Source organism: Scyliorhinus torazame, chromosome 13 (assembly GCF_047496885.1).
Source record: "Scyliorhinus torazame isolate Kashiwa2021f chromosome 13, sScyTor2.1, whole genome shotgun sequence".
Classification (NCBI taxonomy): domain Eukaryota; kingdom Metazoa; phylum Chordata; class Chondrichthyes; order Carcharhiniformes; family Scyliorhinidae; genus Scyliorhinus; species Scyliorhinus torazame.
Window position 1 is genome coordinate 1,075,835 of NC_092719.1, and position 21,277 is coordinate 1,097,111.

The window sequence follows — 21,277 nt, forward strand, 5'->3', positions numbered from 1 at the left end:
GGATGGATACCCAGTAGAGTTTTACAAGAAGTTCTCGGAGATAGTGGGACCGGTCCTGACAAGGGTTTTTAATGAGGCAAGGGACAGAGGGACCCTGCCACCGACGATGTTGCAAGCCACCATCTCGCTGATACTGAAGCGGGACAAGGACCCGGAATCCTGCGGGTCATACAGGCCAATCTCCCTGATCAATGTGGATGCCAAGCTCCTGGCCAAGGTCCTGGCGATTAGAATTGAGGACTGCATACCAGAGGTGATTGGGGACGATCAGACAGGGGTTGTGAAAGGCAGGCAGCTGACAGCTAACTTGAGAAGATTGCTTAATGTGATCATGATGCCCCCGACGGGCAAGGAGGTGGAGGTAGTGGTGGCAATGGACGCTGAGAAGGCCTTCGACCGGGTGGAGTGGGGCTATTTGTGGGAGGTGCTTGGATGGTTTGGGTTCGGGGAGGGACTGGTTAATTGGGTCAGACTATTGTACCAGGCCCCAAAAGCTAGCGTTAGGATTAACAGGATAATGTCAGATTATTTCAGACTACACCGTGGGACCAGACAGGGGTGCCCACTCTCCCCGTTGCTGTTCGCGCTGGCCAGAGAGCCGTTGGCGATGGCGTTGAGAGCTGCGAAGGGGTGGAAGGGAATAACTGGGGGGGTGTGGAACATAGGGTCTCTCTCTATGCGGACAACCTGCTCCTGTACGTGTCGGACCCACTGGCCGGGATGGACCATATCCTGGAAACATTGAGGAAGTTCGGCCGGTTTTCAGGGTACAAATTAAATATGGCCAAGAGTGAGATGTTTGTGGTGCAGGCAAGGGGCCAGGAGAATAGACTGAAGGAGCTGCCATTTAGGCTGGTGCAGGAAAGTTTCCGGTACTTGGGGAGACAGGTGGCACGAGACTGGGGCAGGTTGCATAAGTTAAATTTGACTCGGGTGGTGGAACAAATGAAGAGGGAGTTTCGGAGATAGAACATAGAACATTACAGCGCAGTACAGGCCCTTCGGCCCTCGATGTTGCGCCGACCTGTGAAACCACTCTAAAGCCCATCTACACTATTCCCTTATTGTCCATATGTCTATCCAATGACCATTTGAATGCCCTTAGTGTTGGCGAGTCCACTACTGTTGCAGGCAGGGCATTCCATGCCATTACTACTCTCTGAGTAAAGAACCTACCTCTGACATCTGTCCTATATCTATCTCCCCTCAATTTAAAGGTATGTCCCCTCTTGCTAGACATCACCATCCGAGGAAAAAGGCTCTCACTGTCCACCCTATCCAATCCTCTGATCATCTTGTATGCCTCAATTAAGTCACCTCTTAACCTTCTTCTCTCCAACGAAAACAGCCTCAAGAACCTCAGCCTTTCCTCATAAGATCTTCCCTCCATACCAGGCAACATTCTGGTAAATCTCCTCTGCACCCTTTCCAATGCTTCCACATCCTTCCTATAATGCGGCGACCAGAATTGCACGCAATACTCCAAATGCGGCCGCACCAGAGTGTTGTATAGCTGCAACATGACCTCATGGCTCCTAAACCCAATCCCTCTACCAATCAAAGCTAACACACCGTACGCCTTCTTAACAACCCTCTCAACCTGGGTGGCAACTTTCAGGGATCTATGTACATGGACACCGAGATCGCTCTGCTCATCCACACTGCCAAGAATCTTACCATTAGCCCAGTACTCTGTCTTCCTGTTATTCCTTCCAAAATGAACCACCTTCCTGACATATCTATAGAAAGCTTTAGGGTTATCCTTGATCCTACCTGCCAAAGACTTCTCATGACCCCTCCTGGCTCTTCTTAGCTCTCTCTTTAGGTCCTTCCTAGCTAACTTGTAACTCTCGAGCGCCCTAACTGAACATTCATGTCTCATCTTTACATACGTCTCCTTCTTCCTCTTGACAAGTGTTTCGACTGCTTTCGTGAACCACAGTTCCCTCACTCGACCACTTCCTCCCTGCCTGACAGGTACATCCTTATCAAGGGCACGCAGTAGCTGTTCCTTGAACAAGCTCCACATTTCCATTGTGCCCATCCCCTGCAGTTTTCCTCTCCATCCGATGTATCCTAAGTCTTGCCGCATCGCATCATAATTGCCTTTCCCCCGGATATAACTCTTGCCCTGCGGTATATACCTCTCCCTTTCCATCACTAAAGTCAACGTAATCGAATTGTGGTCACTATCACCAAAGTGCTCACCTACCTCCAAATCTAACACCTGTCCTGGTTCATTACCCAGTACCAAATCCAATATGGCCTCGCCTCTCGTTGGCCTATCTGCATACTGTGTCAGGAAACCCTCCTGCACGCATTGGACAAAACCGGACCCATCTAAAGTACTCGAACTATAGCGTTTCCAGTCAATATTTGGAAAGTTGAAGTCCCCCATTACAACTACCCTGTTGCTTTCGCTCCTATCCAGAATCATCTTTGCAATCCTCTCCTCTACATCTCTGGAACTTTTCGGAGGCCTATAGAAAGCCCCTAACAGGGTGACCTCTCCTTTCCTGTTTCTAACCTCAGCCCATTCTACCTCAGTAGACGAGTCCTCATCAAACGTCCTTTCTGCCACCGTAATACTGTCCTTGGCTAACAATGCCACCCCTCCCCCTCTTTTATCACCTTCCCTGAGCTTACTGAAATATCTAAACCCCGGCACCTGCAACAACTATTCCTGTCCCTGCTCTATCCATGTCTCCGAAATGGCCACAACATCGAAGTCCCATGTACCAAACTATACCGCAAGTTCACCCACCTTATTCCGGATGCTCCTGGCATTGAAGAAGACACACTCTAAACCACCTTCCTGCCTGCCGGTACACTCCTGCAACTTTGAAACCCTACTCATGACCTCACTACCCTCAACCTCCTGTACACTGGAGCTACAATTCAGGTTCCCAAGCCCCTGCTAAACTAGTTTAAACCCTGCACTCCTGCTGTCACTGGCGGGGAGGGTGCAGGCTGTAAAGATGACAATCCTCCCTAGATTTCTGTTCATCTTCCAGTGCCTCCGGTTTTTATCCCACGGTCCTTCTTCAAAAGGACTGTCAAAATCATCACGAGCTTTGTCTGGGTGGGAAAATCCCCGTGGGTGAAGAAGGCGATGCTTAGGGTAGAGTCTCGGACAACTACAAGGTGCTCATGAAGGGGGAAGAGTCCCAGACGGAGGAACTGAAACTCAAATGGGAGGAGGAGTTTGGCGGGGAGATGGAGGACGGGCTGTGGGCGGAAGCTCTGAGTAGGGTAAACTCAACCGCAACATGTGCCAGGCTCGGCCTGATTCAATATAAGGTCGTTCACCGGGCCCACATGACGGTAGCTCGGATGAGCAAATTCTTTGGGGTAGAGGACAAGTGCACTAGATGCGCGGGAGGACCAGTGAACCATGTTCACATGTTTTTGGCATGTCCTACGTTTAGGGGGTACTGGGAGGGATTTGCGGGGGTCATGTCCCGGGTGCTGAAAACAAGGGTGGTGATGAGTCCAGAGATGGCAATTTTCGGGGTTTCAGAAGACCCGGGAGTCCAGGGGGAGAAAGAGGCAGATGTTCTGGCCTTTGCTTCCCTAATATCCCGGCGGCGGATACTGCTGGCATGGAGGGACTCAAACCCCCCGAAGACCGAACTATGGTTTTCGGACATGTCAGGTTTTCTGGGTATGGAACAAATTAAGTTTGCCTTGAGGGGATCTGTACTGGGGTTCGCCCGAAGGTGGCAACCATTCATCGCTTCTTTGCGGGAGAGTGAACGTCAGCGGGGGGGGGGGCGGATTAGAGTAGAGTAGGAGGGATAAATAGGCGGGTAGTGTCTACGGGAGAGGAGCGGGCATGTGCAGTATAGTTTGATTGACGCATTGGTTTTATATTGATGTTTGCACATTTCTGTTATCTGTAACTGTTTACAATGCCAAAAAATACCTCAATAAAATTGTTTGTTAAAAAAAAAGTGGGGCTGGAATTGACCAGCCCAGTGTGTGGAAACATTAGACTTCCCACAGAGGGAGTGCAGCGAGGGTTCACCAGACTGTTCCCTGGGGTGGCCGGCTGGTCGTCTGATGAGAGGTTGGGTCGCCTGGGCCTGTAGTCACTGGAGTTCAGAGAATGGGAGGGGATCTCATTGAAACGTATAACATTCTGCCAGGTTTGGACAGACTGAATTCAGGGATGTTGCTTCCTCTGGCTGGGGGTGGGGGGGGGGGGGGGCAACAGGGATGTTGAACAGGGGGTCACAGTCTCAGGATAAGAGACCATTTAGGACTGAAGTGGGGATAAATATCCTTTTCTGTGGTAATTCCACTGTTGTATATGGTTTGCCTTTGAATAATTTTCCTTCCTTTTGCAGGCTGTGCTTCAGATTGCTGGACAATTATTTTCCATAGTTGTGGTGCTCTGCTCCACCTACTGGGCCTTCCTACCTTTTGTAAATGTTTTCCTCACCTCGCCGAGTTTAATCGGAACTGCCACAGTCCTTCATTTTCATCAGACTTTCCTGTCCCCACAAACAAAGACTGAGCTCAGTTTGCCTCGTGGTTTCTACTGTCTTCATTAGAGTTAAATCCTCTCTCATTTGCAAGAAAGATGATAAAGTTTCATCTCAGGGTACAACTACAGTGCGATCACCACAGAGATCAATGTTCTCGGAAACATCTAACTGATTGACTGGTGTGCTAATTAATTGTTCATATTATAAATTTTGATTGTCAATGTTACATTGTGTTTCGTTGCAGGAACTGCGAATGTAAAGGGGGAGGAAAATGTTTTGATTTCATGTTTGTTCCTAGTTGGAACAAGGTCACTTTAAAAGTCCAATCACATGATGTAATAATGACATCATTGGCTGTTTGCATGGGCAAATGGGCAGTCTAGTCTAACAGTCTGTGGAGTAAACACCTTTCCAATAAAGCTCTGGGGCGGGATTCTCCCCAACCCGGCGGGGCGGGGGGTTCCGGCGTAATGGAGTGGCGGGAACCACTCCGGCGTCGGGCCGCCCCAAAGGTGCGGAATTCTCAGCACCTTTAGGGGCCAAGCCCTCACCTTGAGGGGCTCGGCCCGCGCTGGAGTGGTTTCCGCTCCGCCGGCTGGCGGGAAAGGCCTTTGGCGCCACTCCAGCCGGCGCTGAAAGGTCTTCGCCAGGCGACGCATGCGCGGGAGCGTCAGCGGCTATTGACGTCATCCCCGCGCATGCGCAGGGGAGGGGGTCTCTTCCGCCTCCGCCATAGTGAATACCATGGCGAAGGTGGAAGAAAAAGAGTGCCCCCACGGCACAGGCCCGCCCGCGGATCGGTGGGCCCCACTGCGCCCCCTCCCCCACGACCCCGGAGCCTGCCCGCGCCACCTTGTCCCACCGTTCAAAAGGTGGTTTAATCCACGCCGGCGGGAGAGGGTTGACAGCGGCGGGACTTCGGCCCATCGCGGGCCGGAGAATAGTCGGGGGTGTGCCCGCCGACCAGCGCGGCGCGATTCCCGCCCCGCCGAATCTCTGGTGGTGGAGAATTCGGGACACAGTGGGTGGCGGGATTCACGCCAGCCCCCGGCGATTCTCCGACCCGGTGGGGGGGTCGGAGAATCGCGCCCCAGGTTTGTTTGTACTTTGTCAGCCTTTCCTTTAAAAATATCACACTCATCGTAAAGGGGAGGGAGGAGTTGTATTCCCTGAAAACCCACAGTAGGTACCCGCCTTTTTCTCACCTCTCACAGTGGGTACCCACTCTCACCTCTTCCTGTTCACTCTCGTCCTATTCCACTGCGCTCTCTGATCCTCCAACCCCAAAGCGAGATTCATCAGATTGATGTGAATAGAATTATTTTGAAGGAAAAAAAAAATTCCAGTTCCAGCAAAAAAACTTTTTCGGAATTAAGAGTTAGAATGTGGAAGATAGGCCAAATCAGCATGGTAGCATTGTGGTTAGCACTCTTGCTTCACAGCTCCAGGTTTGATTCCCGGCTTGGGTCACTGTCTGTGTGGAGTCTGCACGTTCTCCCCGTGTCTGCGTGGGTTTCCTCCGGGTGCTCCGGTTTCCTCCCACAGTCCAAAGATGTGCAGGTTAGGTGGATTGGCCATGTTAAATTGCCCTTCGTGTCCAAAAAAGGATGATGGGGGTACTGGGTTGTGGGTATAGGGTGGAGGTGTGGGCTTAGGTGGGCAAATGGCCTCCTTCTGCACTGTAAATTCTATGTCTATGTCTATGTCAATCAAAGCCAAAAAGGCAATTAGCAAAGAGTGTAAAGCGGTGAGCCTTTTAAGCAGCAACGCTGCAGGGTTCATGTTACTGAGCAGCTGTCTCATGGGGAGTTTAACGCTGAGTGAACCAAATTCACAAAAAGGTACAATAAGAAATATGGAAGGAGATGTTTTTAAATGACCTCCACCCCATGCAGAGCACATTAATATGGCAGGTGGCAAATTTTCAGTGTGAAAGATCCACTGTATTAGATTATCAGGTATAATCTTTACACTGTCCAATAGGCACAAGGTGATTTAATTTCTAGACCAATCAGAGATGTTAATTTTGCTTATGGTTTATATCCATGTCTCTTTATGTCTTTGTTTCCCTGGATTTCTCTATTCTAACACATTTCTGGTTGGTAAACCACATTCTGCTCTCTGTAAACTTGAATGAATCCACAACTCTACTACCTGTCTTCCAACTCGCACCAAGTCCTATTTGTCCACCACCTCTGTTCTTGACGACCTCCATTGCCTCTGATTAAGCAACAGATCAATTTAAAATTCTCATCCTTGGTTTCAAATCCCTCCGTGGTCTCATCGCTCCTGACGTCTGTATTCTACTCCAGCCCCACAATCCTCCTTAATTCTGATCTCTTGATTCCTAAATTTAATCACTCCACCATTGGCAGCCGTTCCTTTAACTGTCGGGACTCAAAGCTCTAGAATGCCTCCCCTAAAATTCTCTGCCTCTCCATCTCACTTTCTTCCTTTCAAACTCTCATTAAAACCAATCTCTTTGACCACGATCACTTTCGGGGAGGCAGAAGATATCAGATATCAGCTGGACTCAAATTGTCACCTTGTGAAACCGTTGATTTGTTAGAAACTTTGACCCTTTGGGCTCAATTTTTCAAATGTTTTAAAGAGCAGTTGGAGTTCGGAACAAATAGATCCCATCATGCAAACGCCATATCTGTGTATCTCTAGCAAGCTTGTTCTACTTTACCTCTTGGTAATCTTCACTGATGTGATCCAAACTGAGTGAATATACAAGGTCTCTGCCTCCCACAAACAGCCGATCCTGATATTCATCCAACAGAACTGTTCGCAGGTCGAGATATCCACGCGGTCCATGGAATACTGTGGTCCTGTTCAGCTCCCACAACTCTGCAAGAAGTAAAGGCTGAGAATAAATTATGGAGATTGGGGCAAATATGAATGTAGTTACTTTGACACAGTAAGAGCTCGCTGGAAAATTTTAGATTCAAGTCACCCAAAAACCAGGACAATACTTAAAGGTAGTTCTTTAAAATTAATTTACGGGATGTGGGCCAGCATTTGTTGGCCATCCCCAGTTGCCCTTCAGAAGGTGGAGGTGAGCTGCCTTCTTGAACCGCTAGTTCTGGACTCCCCCACCATTGGGAACATTCTTTCTGAATCTACAGTGGTTAGCACTGTTTCTTCACAGCTCCAGGGTCCCAGGTTCGATTCCCGGCTTGGGCCATGGTCTGTGCGGAGTCTGCACGTTCTCACTGTGTCTGCGTGGGTTTCCTCCGGGTGCTCCGGTTTCCTCCCACAAGTCTCAAAAGACGTGTTTGTTAGGTGAATTGGACATTCTGAATTCTCCCTCTGTGTATCCGAACAGGCGCCGGAATGTGGCAACTAGGGGATTTTAACAGTAACTTAATGCAGAAGTTACTGTGAAAAGTAATCGAATAAAGATTATTAGATTAGATTAGCACGTGGCACTGGTAGTAATGCTGAGACCAATAGCTTTGAGATCCAACTTCTCAACTTCCTAACTCCCTGTATTCTGCTTTTAGGACCTCATCCCTTTATTTACCTATGTCGTTGGTACCGATGCGTACCACGACGACTAGCTGTTCACCCTCCCCTTCCAGAATGTCCTGTAACCTCTTCGAGGCATCCTTGACCCCAGCACCAGGGAGGCAACACACCATCCTGGAGTCTCGTTTGCAGCCACAGAAACGCCTGTCTATTCCCCCTTACAACTGAGTCCTCGGTAACTATTGCATTCCCGCACTTTTTACTCCTCCCCTCTGCAGCAGAGCCAACCGTAGTGCAATGAATTTGGCTGTTGCTGCTTCCCCCTGAGAGGTCATTCTCCTCAACAGTGTCCAAAACGGTATATCTGTTTTGCAGCAAATGGTCATGGATCAAAAATGGTAACGACAAAAATAAAGGAATATAGAGGAAATAAGGGAATCATCAGGAAGGTGTGTCTCTCTCTCTCTCTTTTCTCTCTCTCTCTTTCTATAGATTATCATAGAATTTACAGTGCAGAAGGAGGCCATTCGGCCCATCGAGTCTGCACCGGCTCTTGGAAAGAGCACCGTACCCAAGGTCAACACCTCCACCCTATCCCCATAACCCACTAACCTCACCCAACACACTAAGGGCAATTTATCGTGGCCAATCCACCTAACCTGCACATCTTTGGACTGTGGGAGGAAACCGGAGCACCCGGAGGAAACCCACGCACACACAGGGAGGATGTGCAGACTCCGCACAGACAGTGACCCAAGCTGGTATCGAACCTGGGACCCTGGAGCTGTGAAGCAATTGTGCTAACCACAATGCTACCGTGCTGCCCCCATATATTAATGTAGCCATGTAAAATGGCTGACTCCCGATTAGAATGGCCAAACCCCGATTTAAAATGGCGAACGGAAGAGGCTGATGGGAAAATCAGCCAACAGGACTCAAACAGACAGCTGCAGGTAAAACAGTGGATTCGCCTCTGGGGAAGCCAGACCGAATCGATACCTGCAGCCATCAACATCACAACACCCCAGCCACCTGCATATTAATCAGCAATCCCCAGGAACAATTGATACAAAATAAACACACAAAGCCAACCCAGACCTTTCGGCGCCAGCAGGAGCTGACACAAAGAGAGATAAACGACCACCCCCCGATCAAGGAATCGCTCCAGCATTGGAGAATATCGAACCAAGTGATTGGGACCAAGTCCAATCACTTGGAACCAGGTACAAGGTCCGCCCCGAGAGGCGGGAAGCCCCTGGGGACTATAAGAATAGGGGCCAAGTTCAAATAAGCCTTCTTCCCTTCTTCTCCTCTCCGCACCCTTGGAGACCCTTCTGTTGACCCTCTGCAACAGCCGCGAGAAATAGTAAGTCTTACTCCAATGCTTGCCAAGAGATAGGCACTCCTGACTGTCGACCTGTGCCAGCTTTGGAATCCCGCAGGCTCAGAACCCATACGAAAGGCCATTCGTTTCCCTGACCTGGTGGGCCATTTCCAAAGTTAAGTATTGGCCTGTTAGTGGTAGGTAGTAGTTTAGAAGTAGAATTAATGTATAAGTATTAATTGCTGTAAAAATAAATGAGCGTTGATTTAACTCTTACTAAGCGGTGTGTTGGATTATTAATCATTACTCGGACTTGAACCACGTGGTGATATCAGAAAGATACCTGGCGACTCAAGAGCAAAGGTGACAGAATTAGAGCAATTAAACTAAGGCTAAAACGAGCAACATTTTATATATCCAAAGCTCGATTGCTGCAGTTTATCATCAGCCTTCCCTATTCATCAGTGTTTAAGAGTTTCTGGCTCGACATGACTGTGCTGTGAAGAGCTGGGAATGCGATTAAATCCCTTCGGCTCTTTTGGGTAAGGGTCAGTGCTTTCCACAAACACGAGCCGGGGAAAGTCATCCTTTTACTGTTTGCTGATTTGAAGCAGGTGGTGGGCGGACCAATCTCCTCCGTTTCTAAAGGAGCATGTTACAGGATGCCCTGCGAGCCTCTCCAACCCCCACATTACATACTTCAGGGATTTGAAAGAATTAAGCCTTCATAATGTCTTTTCTGGATGTCCGGTGTGCCTAACCAACGACACAGGCTGTGTCAAACCATAATTCATTAGATTTTACACTCTTATTGTTACGCTGTGGAATGGAACATGTTTGTAACATCATATGGTTCCTCTCCAAGGAAAAATTAAATAATTTGGCACCATATCTTGATCATGTATTGAAGAATATAAACAACGAGGAAATATTCCTATCAATGATGAACAGACCTTAATGCATTTTTATTTAATCTATGTATTTATTCTTGGAAAACAACCCGAGACAAAATATGATCATTACACTGAATGTTATTGTGAAGGAAAGTGCTGAACTAACAATGGGCAAATGTACAAAGTTTGCTATTTTATAACAACTTGATCCATCAGCTGATTATGTTGCTCAGAACTAGAGATGTCTTATCTCTATCTCAGAGGAAGCACATTGGTAATCCTCAGGTACACAGAGGAATGATGCAACAAGTCAACCACCAATACCTGTGTATTTAACCTGTTGACATCGAAGAGAAAGAGATTTGATATTTAAATCTACAATCCAATATATGTTTAACGTTGTGAGTTGTCATATTGCTTTTTGTGCCGAAAGTATCGAACCCCTTGTAACTTTATTGTTCCATTGGCTAAACCCATTCTGGTATTGGAACATAGAACAGACAGTGCAAAAGGACGCCATTCGGTCCATCGAGTCTGCACCGACCCACTTAAGCCCTCACTTCCATCCTATCCCCGTAACCCAATAACCCCTCCTAACCTTTTGGACAAAAAGGGCAATTGATCGTGGCCAATCCACCTAACCTGCACGTCTTTGGACTGTGGGAGGAAACCGAAGCACCCGGAGGAAACCCACGCAGACACGGGGAGAACGTGCAGACTCCGCACAGACAGTGACTCAGCGGGGAATCGAACCTGGGACCCTGGTGCTGTGAAGCCACAGTGCTAACCACTGTGCTACCGTGCTACCCAATAAAAATAATAATACTCGCTTATTGTCACAAGTAAGCTTCAATGAAGTTACTGTGAAAGCCCCTAGTCGCCACATTCTGGCGCCTGTTCGGGAGGCCAGTACGGGAATTGGTCTTGTTCTGCATTACAAGCCAGCTTTCTAGCCCACGGTGCTAAATGAGCAATTTACCCAAACTAGCGATTAGTGTGGAGTTAGTGATACCAACTGGTTCACCTTCAATTCTCAGCGTGGCCAACAGAGACGCTGGGCGGAATCTGCTCTCATTTCAACTCAGACGGGAAAGCACTTGGCTGCCGACTCTGAACGAATCTGCCCCACTGGAAACCTCCGCCTTCAAGAGATTGGGGCACCCGATTTAACAAAAATAAAAACAAGGTTTCCAGCACCCGCCTCCCGCTCCAATCCTCCCATGGTCCTCTGCAATGGAAGCTCTCCCAGGCACTGCCACAACATTCTTGTCCAGCACTTCCGCCTGGCATTTCCCAAGCACTGCCCCCTGGCACTGCTCCCTGGCACTGCCCCCTGGCACAGCCCCCTCGCACTGCCCCCTGGCTCTGCTCCCTGGCTCTGCTCCCTGGCACTGCTCCCTGGCTCTGTCCCCTGGCACTGCCCCCTGGTACTGCCCCCTGGCTCTGCTCCCTGGCTCTGCTCCCTGGCACTGCTCCCTGGCACTGCCCCCTCGCACTGCCACCTGGCTCTGCCCCGTGGCACTGCCCCCTGGCACTGCCCCATGGCATTGCCCCCAGGCTCTGCCCCCTGGCATAGCTCCCTGGCACTGCCCCCAGGCACTGCCCCCTGGCTCTGCCCCCTGGCACTGCCCCCTGGCTCTGCCCACAGGCTCTGCCCCCTGGCACTGCCCCCTGGCTCTGCCCCCAGGCACTGCCCCCTGGCACTGCCCCCTGGCTCTGCCCACAGGCTCTGCTCCCTGGCTCTGCTCCCTGGCACTGCCCCCTGGCTCTGCCCCCAGGCACTGCCCCCTGGCTCTGCCCCCTGGCACTGCCCCCTGGCACTGCCCCCTGGCTCTGCCCCCCGGCACTGCCCCCTGGAACTGCCCCCTGGCTCTGCCCCCTGGCACTGCTCCCTGGCTCTGCTCCCTGGCACTGCCCCCTGGCACTGCCCCCTGGCTCTGTCCCCTGGCATTGCCCCCTGGCTCTGCTCCCTGGCTCTGTCCCCGGCACTGCCCCCTGGCACTGCCCCTGGCTCTGCTCCCTGGCACTGCCCCCTGGCATTGCCCCCAGGCTCTGCCCCCTGGCATGGCTCCCTGGCACTGCCCCCTGGCACTGCTCCCTGGCACTGCCCCCTGGCACTGCTCCCTGGCACTGCCCCCTGGCTCTGCTCCCTGGCTCTGCTCCCTGGCACTGCCCCCTGGCTCTGCTCCCTGGCACTGCCCCCTGGCTCTGCTCCCTGGCTCTGTCCCCGGCACTGCCCCCTGGCACTGCCCCTGGCTCTGCTCCCTGGCACTGCCCACTGGCATTGCCCCCAGGCTCTGCCCCCTGGCATGGCTCCCTGGCACTGCCCCCTGGCACTGCTCCCTGGCACTGCCCCCTGGCACTGCTCCCTGGCACTGCCCCCTGGCTCTGCTCCCTGGCTCTGCTCCCTGGCACTGCCCCCTGGCACTGCCCCCTGGCACTGCTCCCTGGCACTGCCCCCTGGCTCTGCTCCCTGGCTCTGCTCCCTGGCTCTGTCCCCTATCACTGCCCCCTGGCTCTGCCCCCAGGCTCTGCCCCCTGGCTCTGCCCCCTGGCTCTGCCCCCTGGCATTGCCCCCGGGCTCTGCCCCCTGGCACTGCCCGCTGGCTCTGCCCCCTGGCACTGCCCCCTGGCTCTGCTCCCTGGCTCTGCTCCCTGGCACTGCTCCCTGACACTGTCCCCTGGCACTGCCCCCTGGCACTGCCCCCTGGCATTGCCCCCTGGATCTGATCCCTGGCTCTGCCCCCTGCCTTTGCCCCCTGGCTTTGCCCGCTGGCACTGCCCCCTGGCTCTGATCCTGGTTCTGCCCCCTGGCACTGTCCCCTGGCACTGCCCCCTGGCATTTCACCCTTGCTCTGTCCCCTGGCACTGCCCGCTGGCACTGTCCCCTGGCACTGCCCCCTGGCACTTCCCCTGGCACTGCCCTCTGGCTCTGACCCCTGGCACTGCCCCCGGCTCTGCTCCCTGGCTCTGCTCCCTGGCACTGCTCCCTGGCACTGCTCCCTGGCTCTGTCCCCTTGCACTGCTCCCTGGCACTGCCCCCTGGCTCTGCCCCCAGGCTCTGCCCCCTGGCTCTGCCCCCTGGCAATGCCCCCAGGCTCTGCCCCCTGGCACTGCCCGCTGGCTCTGCCCCCTGGCACTGCCTCTGGCTCTGCTCCCTGGCACTGCTCCCTGGCACTGTCCCCTGGCACTGCCCCCTGGCACTGCCCCCGGCACTGCCCCCTGGCATTGCCCCCTGGATCTGATCCCTGGCTCTGCCCCCTGCCTTTGCCCCCTGGCTTTGCCCGCTGGCACTGCCCCCTGGCTCTGCCCCCTGGCACTGCCCCCGGCTCTGATCCTGGCTCTGCCCCCTGGCACTGTCCCCTGGCACTGCCCCCTGGCTCTGCCTCCTGGCACTGCACCCAGCACTGCCCCCTGGCACTGCCCCCTGGCATTTCACCCTGGCTCTGTCCCCTTGCACTGCCCCGGCACTGCACCCTGGCACTGCCCTCTGGCTCTGACCGCTGGCACTGCCCCCTGGCATTTCTTCCTGGCACTGCCCCCTGGCACTGCCCCCGGCACTTCCCCTGGCACTGCCCTCTGGCTCTGACCCCTGGCACTGCCCCTGGCACTGCCCTCTGTCTCTGACCCTTGGCACTGCCCCCTGGCACTGCCCCCTGGCACTGCCCCCTGGCACTGCCCCCTGGCATTTCTCCCTGGCACTACCCCCTGGCACTGCCCCCTGGCACTGCTCCCTGGCACTTCCCCTGGCACTGCCCTCTGGCTCTGACCCCTGGCTCTGCCCCCGGCACTGCCCCCTGGCATTTCTCACTGGCACTGCCCCCTGGCACTGCCCCATGGCATTTCTCCCTGGCACTGCCCCAGCACTGACCCCTGGCTCTGTCCCCTTGCACTGCCCCCTGGCTCTGATCCTGGCTCTGCCCCCTGGCACTGTCCCCTGGCACTACCCCCTGGCACTGCCCCCTGGCACTGCTCCCTGGCTCTGTCCCCTTGCACTGCCCCCTGGCACTGCCCCCTGGCTCTGCCCCCAGGCTCTGCCCCCTGGCTCTGCCCCCTGGCAATGCCCCCAGGCTCTGCCCCCTGGCACTGCCCGCTGGCTCTGCCCCCTGGCACTGCCCCCTGGCTCTGCTCCCTGGCTCTGCTCCCTGGCACTGCTCCCTGGCACTTTCCCCTGGCACTGCCCCCTGGCACTGCCCCCTGGCACTGCCCCGGCACTGCCCCCTGGCATTGCCCCCTGGATCTGATCCCTGGCTCTGCCCCCTGCCTTTACCCCCTGGCTTTGCCCGCTGGCACTGCCCCCTGGCTCTGCCCCCTGGCACTGCCCTCTGTCTCTGACCCCTGGCACTGCCCCCTGGCACTGCCCCCTGGCACTGCCCCCTGGCATTTCTCCCTGGCACTGCCCCCTGGCACTACCCCCTGGCACTGCCCCTGGCACTGCTCCCTGGCACTTCCCCTGGCACTGTACTCTGTCTCTGACCCCTGGCTCTGCCCCGGCACTGCCCCCTGGCACTGCCCCCTGGCATTTCTCACTGGCACTGCCCCCTGGCACTGCCCCCTGGCATTTCTCACTGGCACTACCCCAGCACTGACCCCTGGCACTGCCCCCTGGCATTTGTCCCCGGCACTGCCCCCTGGCTCTGCCCCCTGGCACTGCCCCCTGGCATTTCACCCTGGCTCTGCCCCCTAGCTCTGCCTCCTGGCACTGCCCCCTGGCACTGACCCCTGGCAATTCACCCTGGCTCTGTCCCCTGGCACTGCACCCTGACACTGCCCTCTGGCTCTGACCCTTGGCACTGCCCCTGGCACTGCCCCCTGGCTCTGCCCCCTGGCACTGCTCCCTGGCACTTCCCCCTGGCACTGCCCCCTGGCATTTCTCCCTGGCACTGCCCCCGGCACTTCCCCTGGCACTGCCCTCTGGCTCAGACCCCTGGCACTGCCCCGGCACTGCCCCCTGGCACTGCCACCTGGCATTTCTCCCCGGCACTGGCCCCTGGCACTGCCCCCTGGCACTGTCCCCTGGCATTTCTCCCCGGCACTGGCCCCTGGCACTGCCCCCTGGCACTGTCCCCTGCAATTGTGGGACTACCCCTCGGCTCTCCACCCAGCCGTCATTCCCACCAGCCAGAAACGAGGGCTCGACACCTCCCCCTGTCGAAACTCAACGGGTGTTCGACAGTTTTGAAATGTGTCTCGTAAATTTTAATTGAACCCTGCTGGTTCCACTTCTCAACTACAATGAGCCAAACTGTGAGCGGCCACACTGGGTGTGTGTCAACCCAACCTACTACCTCATTGAGGAAAGCTGTTTGCACTTTCATAGATCACATGGTTAAGGCAGCCAAGTTTGTCCCTGCTTTTAAAACATTTAAACAAAAACTTGACTGATCAGTGAGAGATTTGATCTGAAATAATTTCTGAAAAGCTATTGAACCAACTGCAGGACAACAGGGTTGAGTCAATAGTAAATAGCAGTATCTTGAAAGCAGGAGTCGGAATTTCCCTCGCAGTCTGTTCCACCTTTAAATTCACCTCAGAGTTGGCCTCCTGGCAATTCAACTACAATAACCCGCTCAGATGACTGAGAATCCTCTGATATTCCCGACCACCACTCCAGCTATAATAGAACATAGAACAGTACAGCACAGCACAGGCCCTTCGGCCCACGATGTTGTGCCGACCATTTATCCTAATCTAAGATCAACCTAACCTACACCCCTTCAATTTACTGCTGTCCATGTGCCTGTCTAAGAGTCACTTAAATGTCCCGAATGACTCTGACTCCACCACCTCTGCTGGCAGTGCATTCCACACACCCACCACTCTCTGTGTAAAGAACCTCTGACATCTCCCCGATACCTTCCTCCAATCACCTTAAAATTATGTCCCCTCGTGACAGCCATTTCCACCCTGGGGAAAAGTCTCTGGCTATCCACTCTATCCATGCCTCTCATCACCTTGTACACGTTGTACATAATAGCATCAGATCAGCTGAAAGAAGTTTCTGGCTGCTCTGACAGAGGCTGAAATCAATTCATTGTAACTATGGCGCAATCTACCGGTCTGGTCTCGCCAGAATGGGGCACGACGCAGTGGTTAGATGCCGGGAGAAATCTCTTTCGGGATTTACCTGGCTCGTTACGCCTCACAAGATGTAACGGGATCTCGCAAGACGCAATGATCTAGATCCCGGCCATTGTAGGTGGGAATATTTGGCAAATCTGCATATTAAAGTGAGCAGGTCATCTAACTCTGATATGCAGCTCACCTGACCTACCTGAGACCCTGGGATCTAACGCCTTCCCCCTGGAGACCTCAGGGAAGGGCCATTCAGTCCTGGTCCTCCCAAACGGGGATCAGGCGGAACAGCACTTGTGGGGGTGGGGTCTCCCAGGGAAACGGAGGCTCCTGGGTGATTGGTCTCTGGGCAGGGTGATGCCATCTGCCACCTTGGGATGGCCAGCCTGGCAGTGCCACCTGGCTGCCAGACTCGCATTGCCAGGGTGCCCAGGTGGCACTGCCAGGCTGGTAGGAGAACTGCCAGGGTGCCAGGCTGGCATTCTGGCTGCGCCGGGGATCTGGCCCAGAGGTGTCCTTCCTGCACGTGGGGAGGGGGGGTGGGGGAACGGACGAGGGGTATGGGGCAACTGTAAACACCCCAACAGGTGAGTGGGGCATTGGGGAAAGGGGGGGTGATAGAATGGGGCGGTGTTTAAAGTTTAAATCCCGATCTCGACCCGCACCGAGGAGCTCCGCTGATTGGAGTTCCTCATTGCAGAAGATTATGGCAAGTGCGGCTCGGGGCGGGGGGTGGGGGGGGGCCTTCCCGCTGGGGCCTGAAATAGCAGAGTGCCGTTAGATAGCAGAGCCATTCCCAGTGCTCCCAACCAGGAGCTGTCATAATATACACCAGTATATCACGGTGCAGATACACACACACTGATGGACACACAGCATGACCAATCAACACACACAACACCGCAGCCAATCACCAGTTAGAGCACACGCACTATAAAGACAGGGGGCATCAGAGTTCCCGCTCATTCGGGATGCAGCCTCCTAGAAGGACAGAGCTTACAGCTTACAGCACAGATCTTCACCATGTGCTGAGTGCAGAGACTGGTTAGGACAAGGCACAGGTCTTTAGTTTAATCGAACATCGTGTTAACCCACAGTGAAAGTATGTTCAACAGTTTCTAACTTAATAAAATAGTGTTGCACTATTTCAAGTGTTGGTGGTCTGTATGTGTTCCACGGATCCAGAGCACCCAACACAACATGACACCAGGTGTTGAGGGATATTAGAACTTCTTAGACCTACCTGCAAGTGATCTGCCTTCCACCAGCATACAGTCACCCTGCAAAATGGACAGCGTCCGCCCACCGCCGTCGCTCCGCATCACCGGTAAACTAGGGGCCAACTGGAAGATATTCAAACAGCGCTTCCAGCTCTACCTTGAAGCCACAGACCGGGAAGCTGCCTCAGACACCAGGAAGATCGCTCTCTTCCTATCCACGGCCGGGGAACATGCCACCTATATTTTCAATTCTCTCACCTTTGCTGATGGTGAAGATAAATCAAAATTCAAGACGGTCCTTCTTAAGTTTGACAGTCACTGCAACATCGAGCATAATGAAAGTTTCGAGCGCTATGTACTCCAACAGCATTTGCAGGGTAAGGATGAACCTTTCCAGTCCTTTCTCACTCACCTCCGCATCCTTGCGCAGTGCTGTAATTACGGGCCCACCTCCGACTCCAGGATACGTGACCAGATTGTTTTTGGTGTTCAGTCGGACCCCCTACGCCAGCAGCTCCTCAAGGTAAAGCAACTCACCCTAGCGACCGCCATCGAGACCTGCGTGCTACACGAACACGCCACTAGTCGGTATTCCCACATCTAAGCGGCTGAAACAGCGCGGCAAGGTCCCCACGAGCCAGAACGGGTCCAAGCAATCAAGCAACTCCAGGGCCTCAGCCTGGATGAGAGTGGCCATTTTGCGCGCTTTTCGCAGACTCCCGCGCTTGTGCGCTCCGAACGAGGGGACGTCGACGTCGATGAACGCACTGTGCAGGCACGCACCATGTACAACCGCACCGCGCATGCGCGGTGTCGCAGTGAACGTACTGAAACTACAACGTGCGGCAACTGTGGCTCTGCCCACTTAAAGTGGCAATGCCCTGCCAAATACTGACGATGCCTGAGATGTGGCAAACTTGGCCCCTATGCTGCTTTATGCAGAGCAGCTCAGCCTGACAACTCGTGTCGCTCCAGCCAGCCTCGCAGGAATGTCCGGACCATTCAACCCACGGTCACCGAGTCCGATGCGGACCTGCTACCCGATATTGACACCGAGGACCCGAAGGCGCCTTTTCGAGTCGGTATCGTTACAAAAAAGAGGGTGTCCCCGAAGCAAAGAATCCAGCCTCTATCGGTATACAGTATCGATCCGAACGACGAGCGGTGTGCCACCCTGACGGTCAACCGGTCCCAAATACGATTCCGCCTGGACACCGGTGCCTCCGCCAATCTGACCTCCAAAGCCTTCGGGTCAAACCAGCCATCCTGCCATCAGCCTGCCAGCTATTAGACTATAATGGCAATGCCATTGCTGCCAGCGGCTCGTGTCAGCTCGAAGTGACGCACAGGTCACGCAAAGCCATCCTTCCCTTTGAAATCGTGGGCTCCTCAAAAGCCTCCCTGCTTGGCGCACAGGCATGCAAGCTGTTGAACCTAGTTCAGAGAGTTCACTCTCTCTCTCCTGCTGACACGTCTGCCTTTCAGGACACCGACTTCAGGGCGCAGCTCAACGCCATTATCAACCAGCACCACGACGTCTTCGAGGGCATGGGCACGCTCCCGTACACCTACAAGTTTTTATTAAAACCGAATGCCACGCCTGTGGTGCACGCACCTCGCAGGGTCCCAGCACCCCTGAAGGACCGCCTCAAGCAGCAGCTGCAGGACCTCCAGAACCAAGGAGTGATTTCCAAAGTCATGGAACTGACCAACTGGGTCAGTTCCATGGGATGTGTAAAAAAGCCTTCTGGCGAATTGAGACTTTGCATTGATCCCAAGGATCTAAATCGCAATATCATGAGGGAGCATTATCCAATTCCTAAGCGCAAAGAGCTCACATGTGAGATGGCTCGCGCCAAGCTCTTTACTAAACTCGACGCCTCAAAAGGATTCTGGCAAATCCAGCTCGATAAGGAAACTGTGTACATTCAATACCCCCTTTGGAAGATATTGGTACAACAGGATGCCTTTTGGGATCATCTCGGCATCAGAAGTGTTCCATAGGATTATGGATCAAATGATGGAAGATATTGAAGGTGTTCGTGTCTATGTCGATGACATAATCATTTGGTCCACCACCCCGCAGGAGCACGTTAGTCGCCTCCAGCGCGTATTCAGACGTATACATGAGCATGGCCTCCACCTCAACAGGGCCAAATGCTCATTTGGTCAGACGGAACTAAAGTTCCTCGGGGACCACATCTCCCAATTGGGTGTGCAGCCGGATGCGGACAAGGTAGCTGCCATCACCGCTATGAAAACACCAGAGGACAAGAAGGCGGTCCTCCGATTTCTGGGCATGGTCAATTTTTTAGGGAAATTCATCCCTAACCTCGCCTCTCATACCACGGCTCTCAGGAACCTGGTCAGGAAGACGACAGACTTCCAATGGCTCCCTGCCCACGAGCGCGAATGGAGAGAACTCAAAACCAAACTGACCATGGCCCCGGTCTTAGCTTTCTTTGATCCAGCAAAGGAGACCAAAATTTCGACCGATGCCAGTCAATCCGGCACTGGGGCAGTGCTCCTTCAACGTGATGAGTCCTCATCATGGGTCCCCGTTGCATATGCGTCACGTGCGATGACCTCCACGGAGCAGCACTACGCGCAGATAGAAAAGGAGTGCCTGGGCCTTCTGACCGGTGTGGTTAAGTTTCACGATTATGTCTACGGACTTCCTCAATTCACCGTCGAGACCGACCATCGCCCGCTGGTCAATATAATACAGAAAGGCTTGAACGACATGACGCCTCGCCTCCAGCGTATTCTTCTCAAGCTCCGGCGATACGACTTCCAGCTGGTATACACCCCAGGCAAAGACCTCATCATTGCTGACGCTCTCTCCAGGGCACTCAACACTCCATGTGACCCAGCGGGATTTGTCTGCCAGGTTGACGCCCATGTGGCATTCGCGGCCTCCAATCTACCTGCCTCGGATGAACGCCTCGTCCAAATTCGCCGCGAGACGGCGGCTGACCCCTTGCTACAGCGTGTCATGCGCCACCTAACAGACAGGTGGCTCAAGGGTCAATGCCCTCAGTTCTATAACGTCAGAGATGATCTGGCGGTAGTAGACGGGGTTTTTCTGAAACTGGACCACATTGTCATCCCGCATAGCATGCGCCAGCTCGTCCTGGAACAGCTACACGAGGGCCACCTTGGCGTGGAAAAGTGCCGCCGACGGGCCCCAAGAGGCAGTGTACTGGCCCGGCATCAATGAGGACATAGCCAACACAATGCTCAACTGCCCCACTTGTCATCGCTTCCAGCCGGCCCAACCACGTGAGACCCTGCAGCCCCATGAGTTGGTCACGTCACCATGGACCAAGGTGGGCATCGACCTGTTCCACGCGCTGGGTAGAGACTATGTCCTGATCGTGGACTACTTTTTGAATTACCCGGAGGTAATTGGGCAGCACAGTAGCATTGTGGATAGCACAATTGCTTCACAGCTCCAGGGTCCCAGGTTCGATTCCCGACTTGGGTCACTGTCTGTGCGGAGTCTGCACATCCTCCCCGTGTCTGCGTGGGTTTCCTCCGGGTGCTCCGGTTTCCACCCACAGTCCAAAGATGTGCAGGTTAGGTGGATTCGTCATGCTAAAATTCCCTTTAGTGTCTAAAATTGCCCTTAGTGTTGGGTCGGGTTACTGGGTTGTGGGGATAGGGTGGAGGTGTTGACCTTGGGTAGGGTGCTCTTTCCAAGAGCCGGTGCAGACTCGATGGGCCGGGTGGCCTCCTTCTGCACTGTAAATTCTATGATACGGTTGCACGACCTCACCTCGTCTGTAGTCATTCGTGGAT

General features: G+C 53.9%; 1 protein-coding gene across 1 annotated transcript in view; it reads right to left on the reverse strand.

Moving 5' to 3' along the window:
* Positions 1-21,277, reverse strand: part of LOC140387803 (semaphorin-3E-like) — a 401,767-nt gene that overhangs the window by 282,261 nt on the left and 98,229 nt on the right. Inside the window, exon 2 of the mRNA XM_072470936.1 lies at positions 7,183-7,343. Coding sequence (XP_072327037.1) covers positions 7,183-7,343 — 161 coding nt within the window. The remainder of the gene's footprint in view (positions 1-7,182; positions 7,344-21,277) is intronic.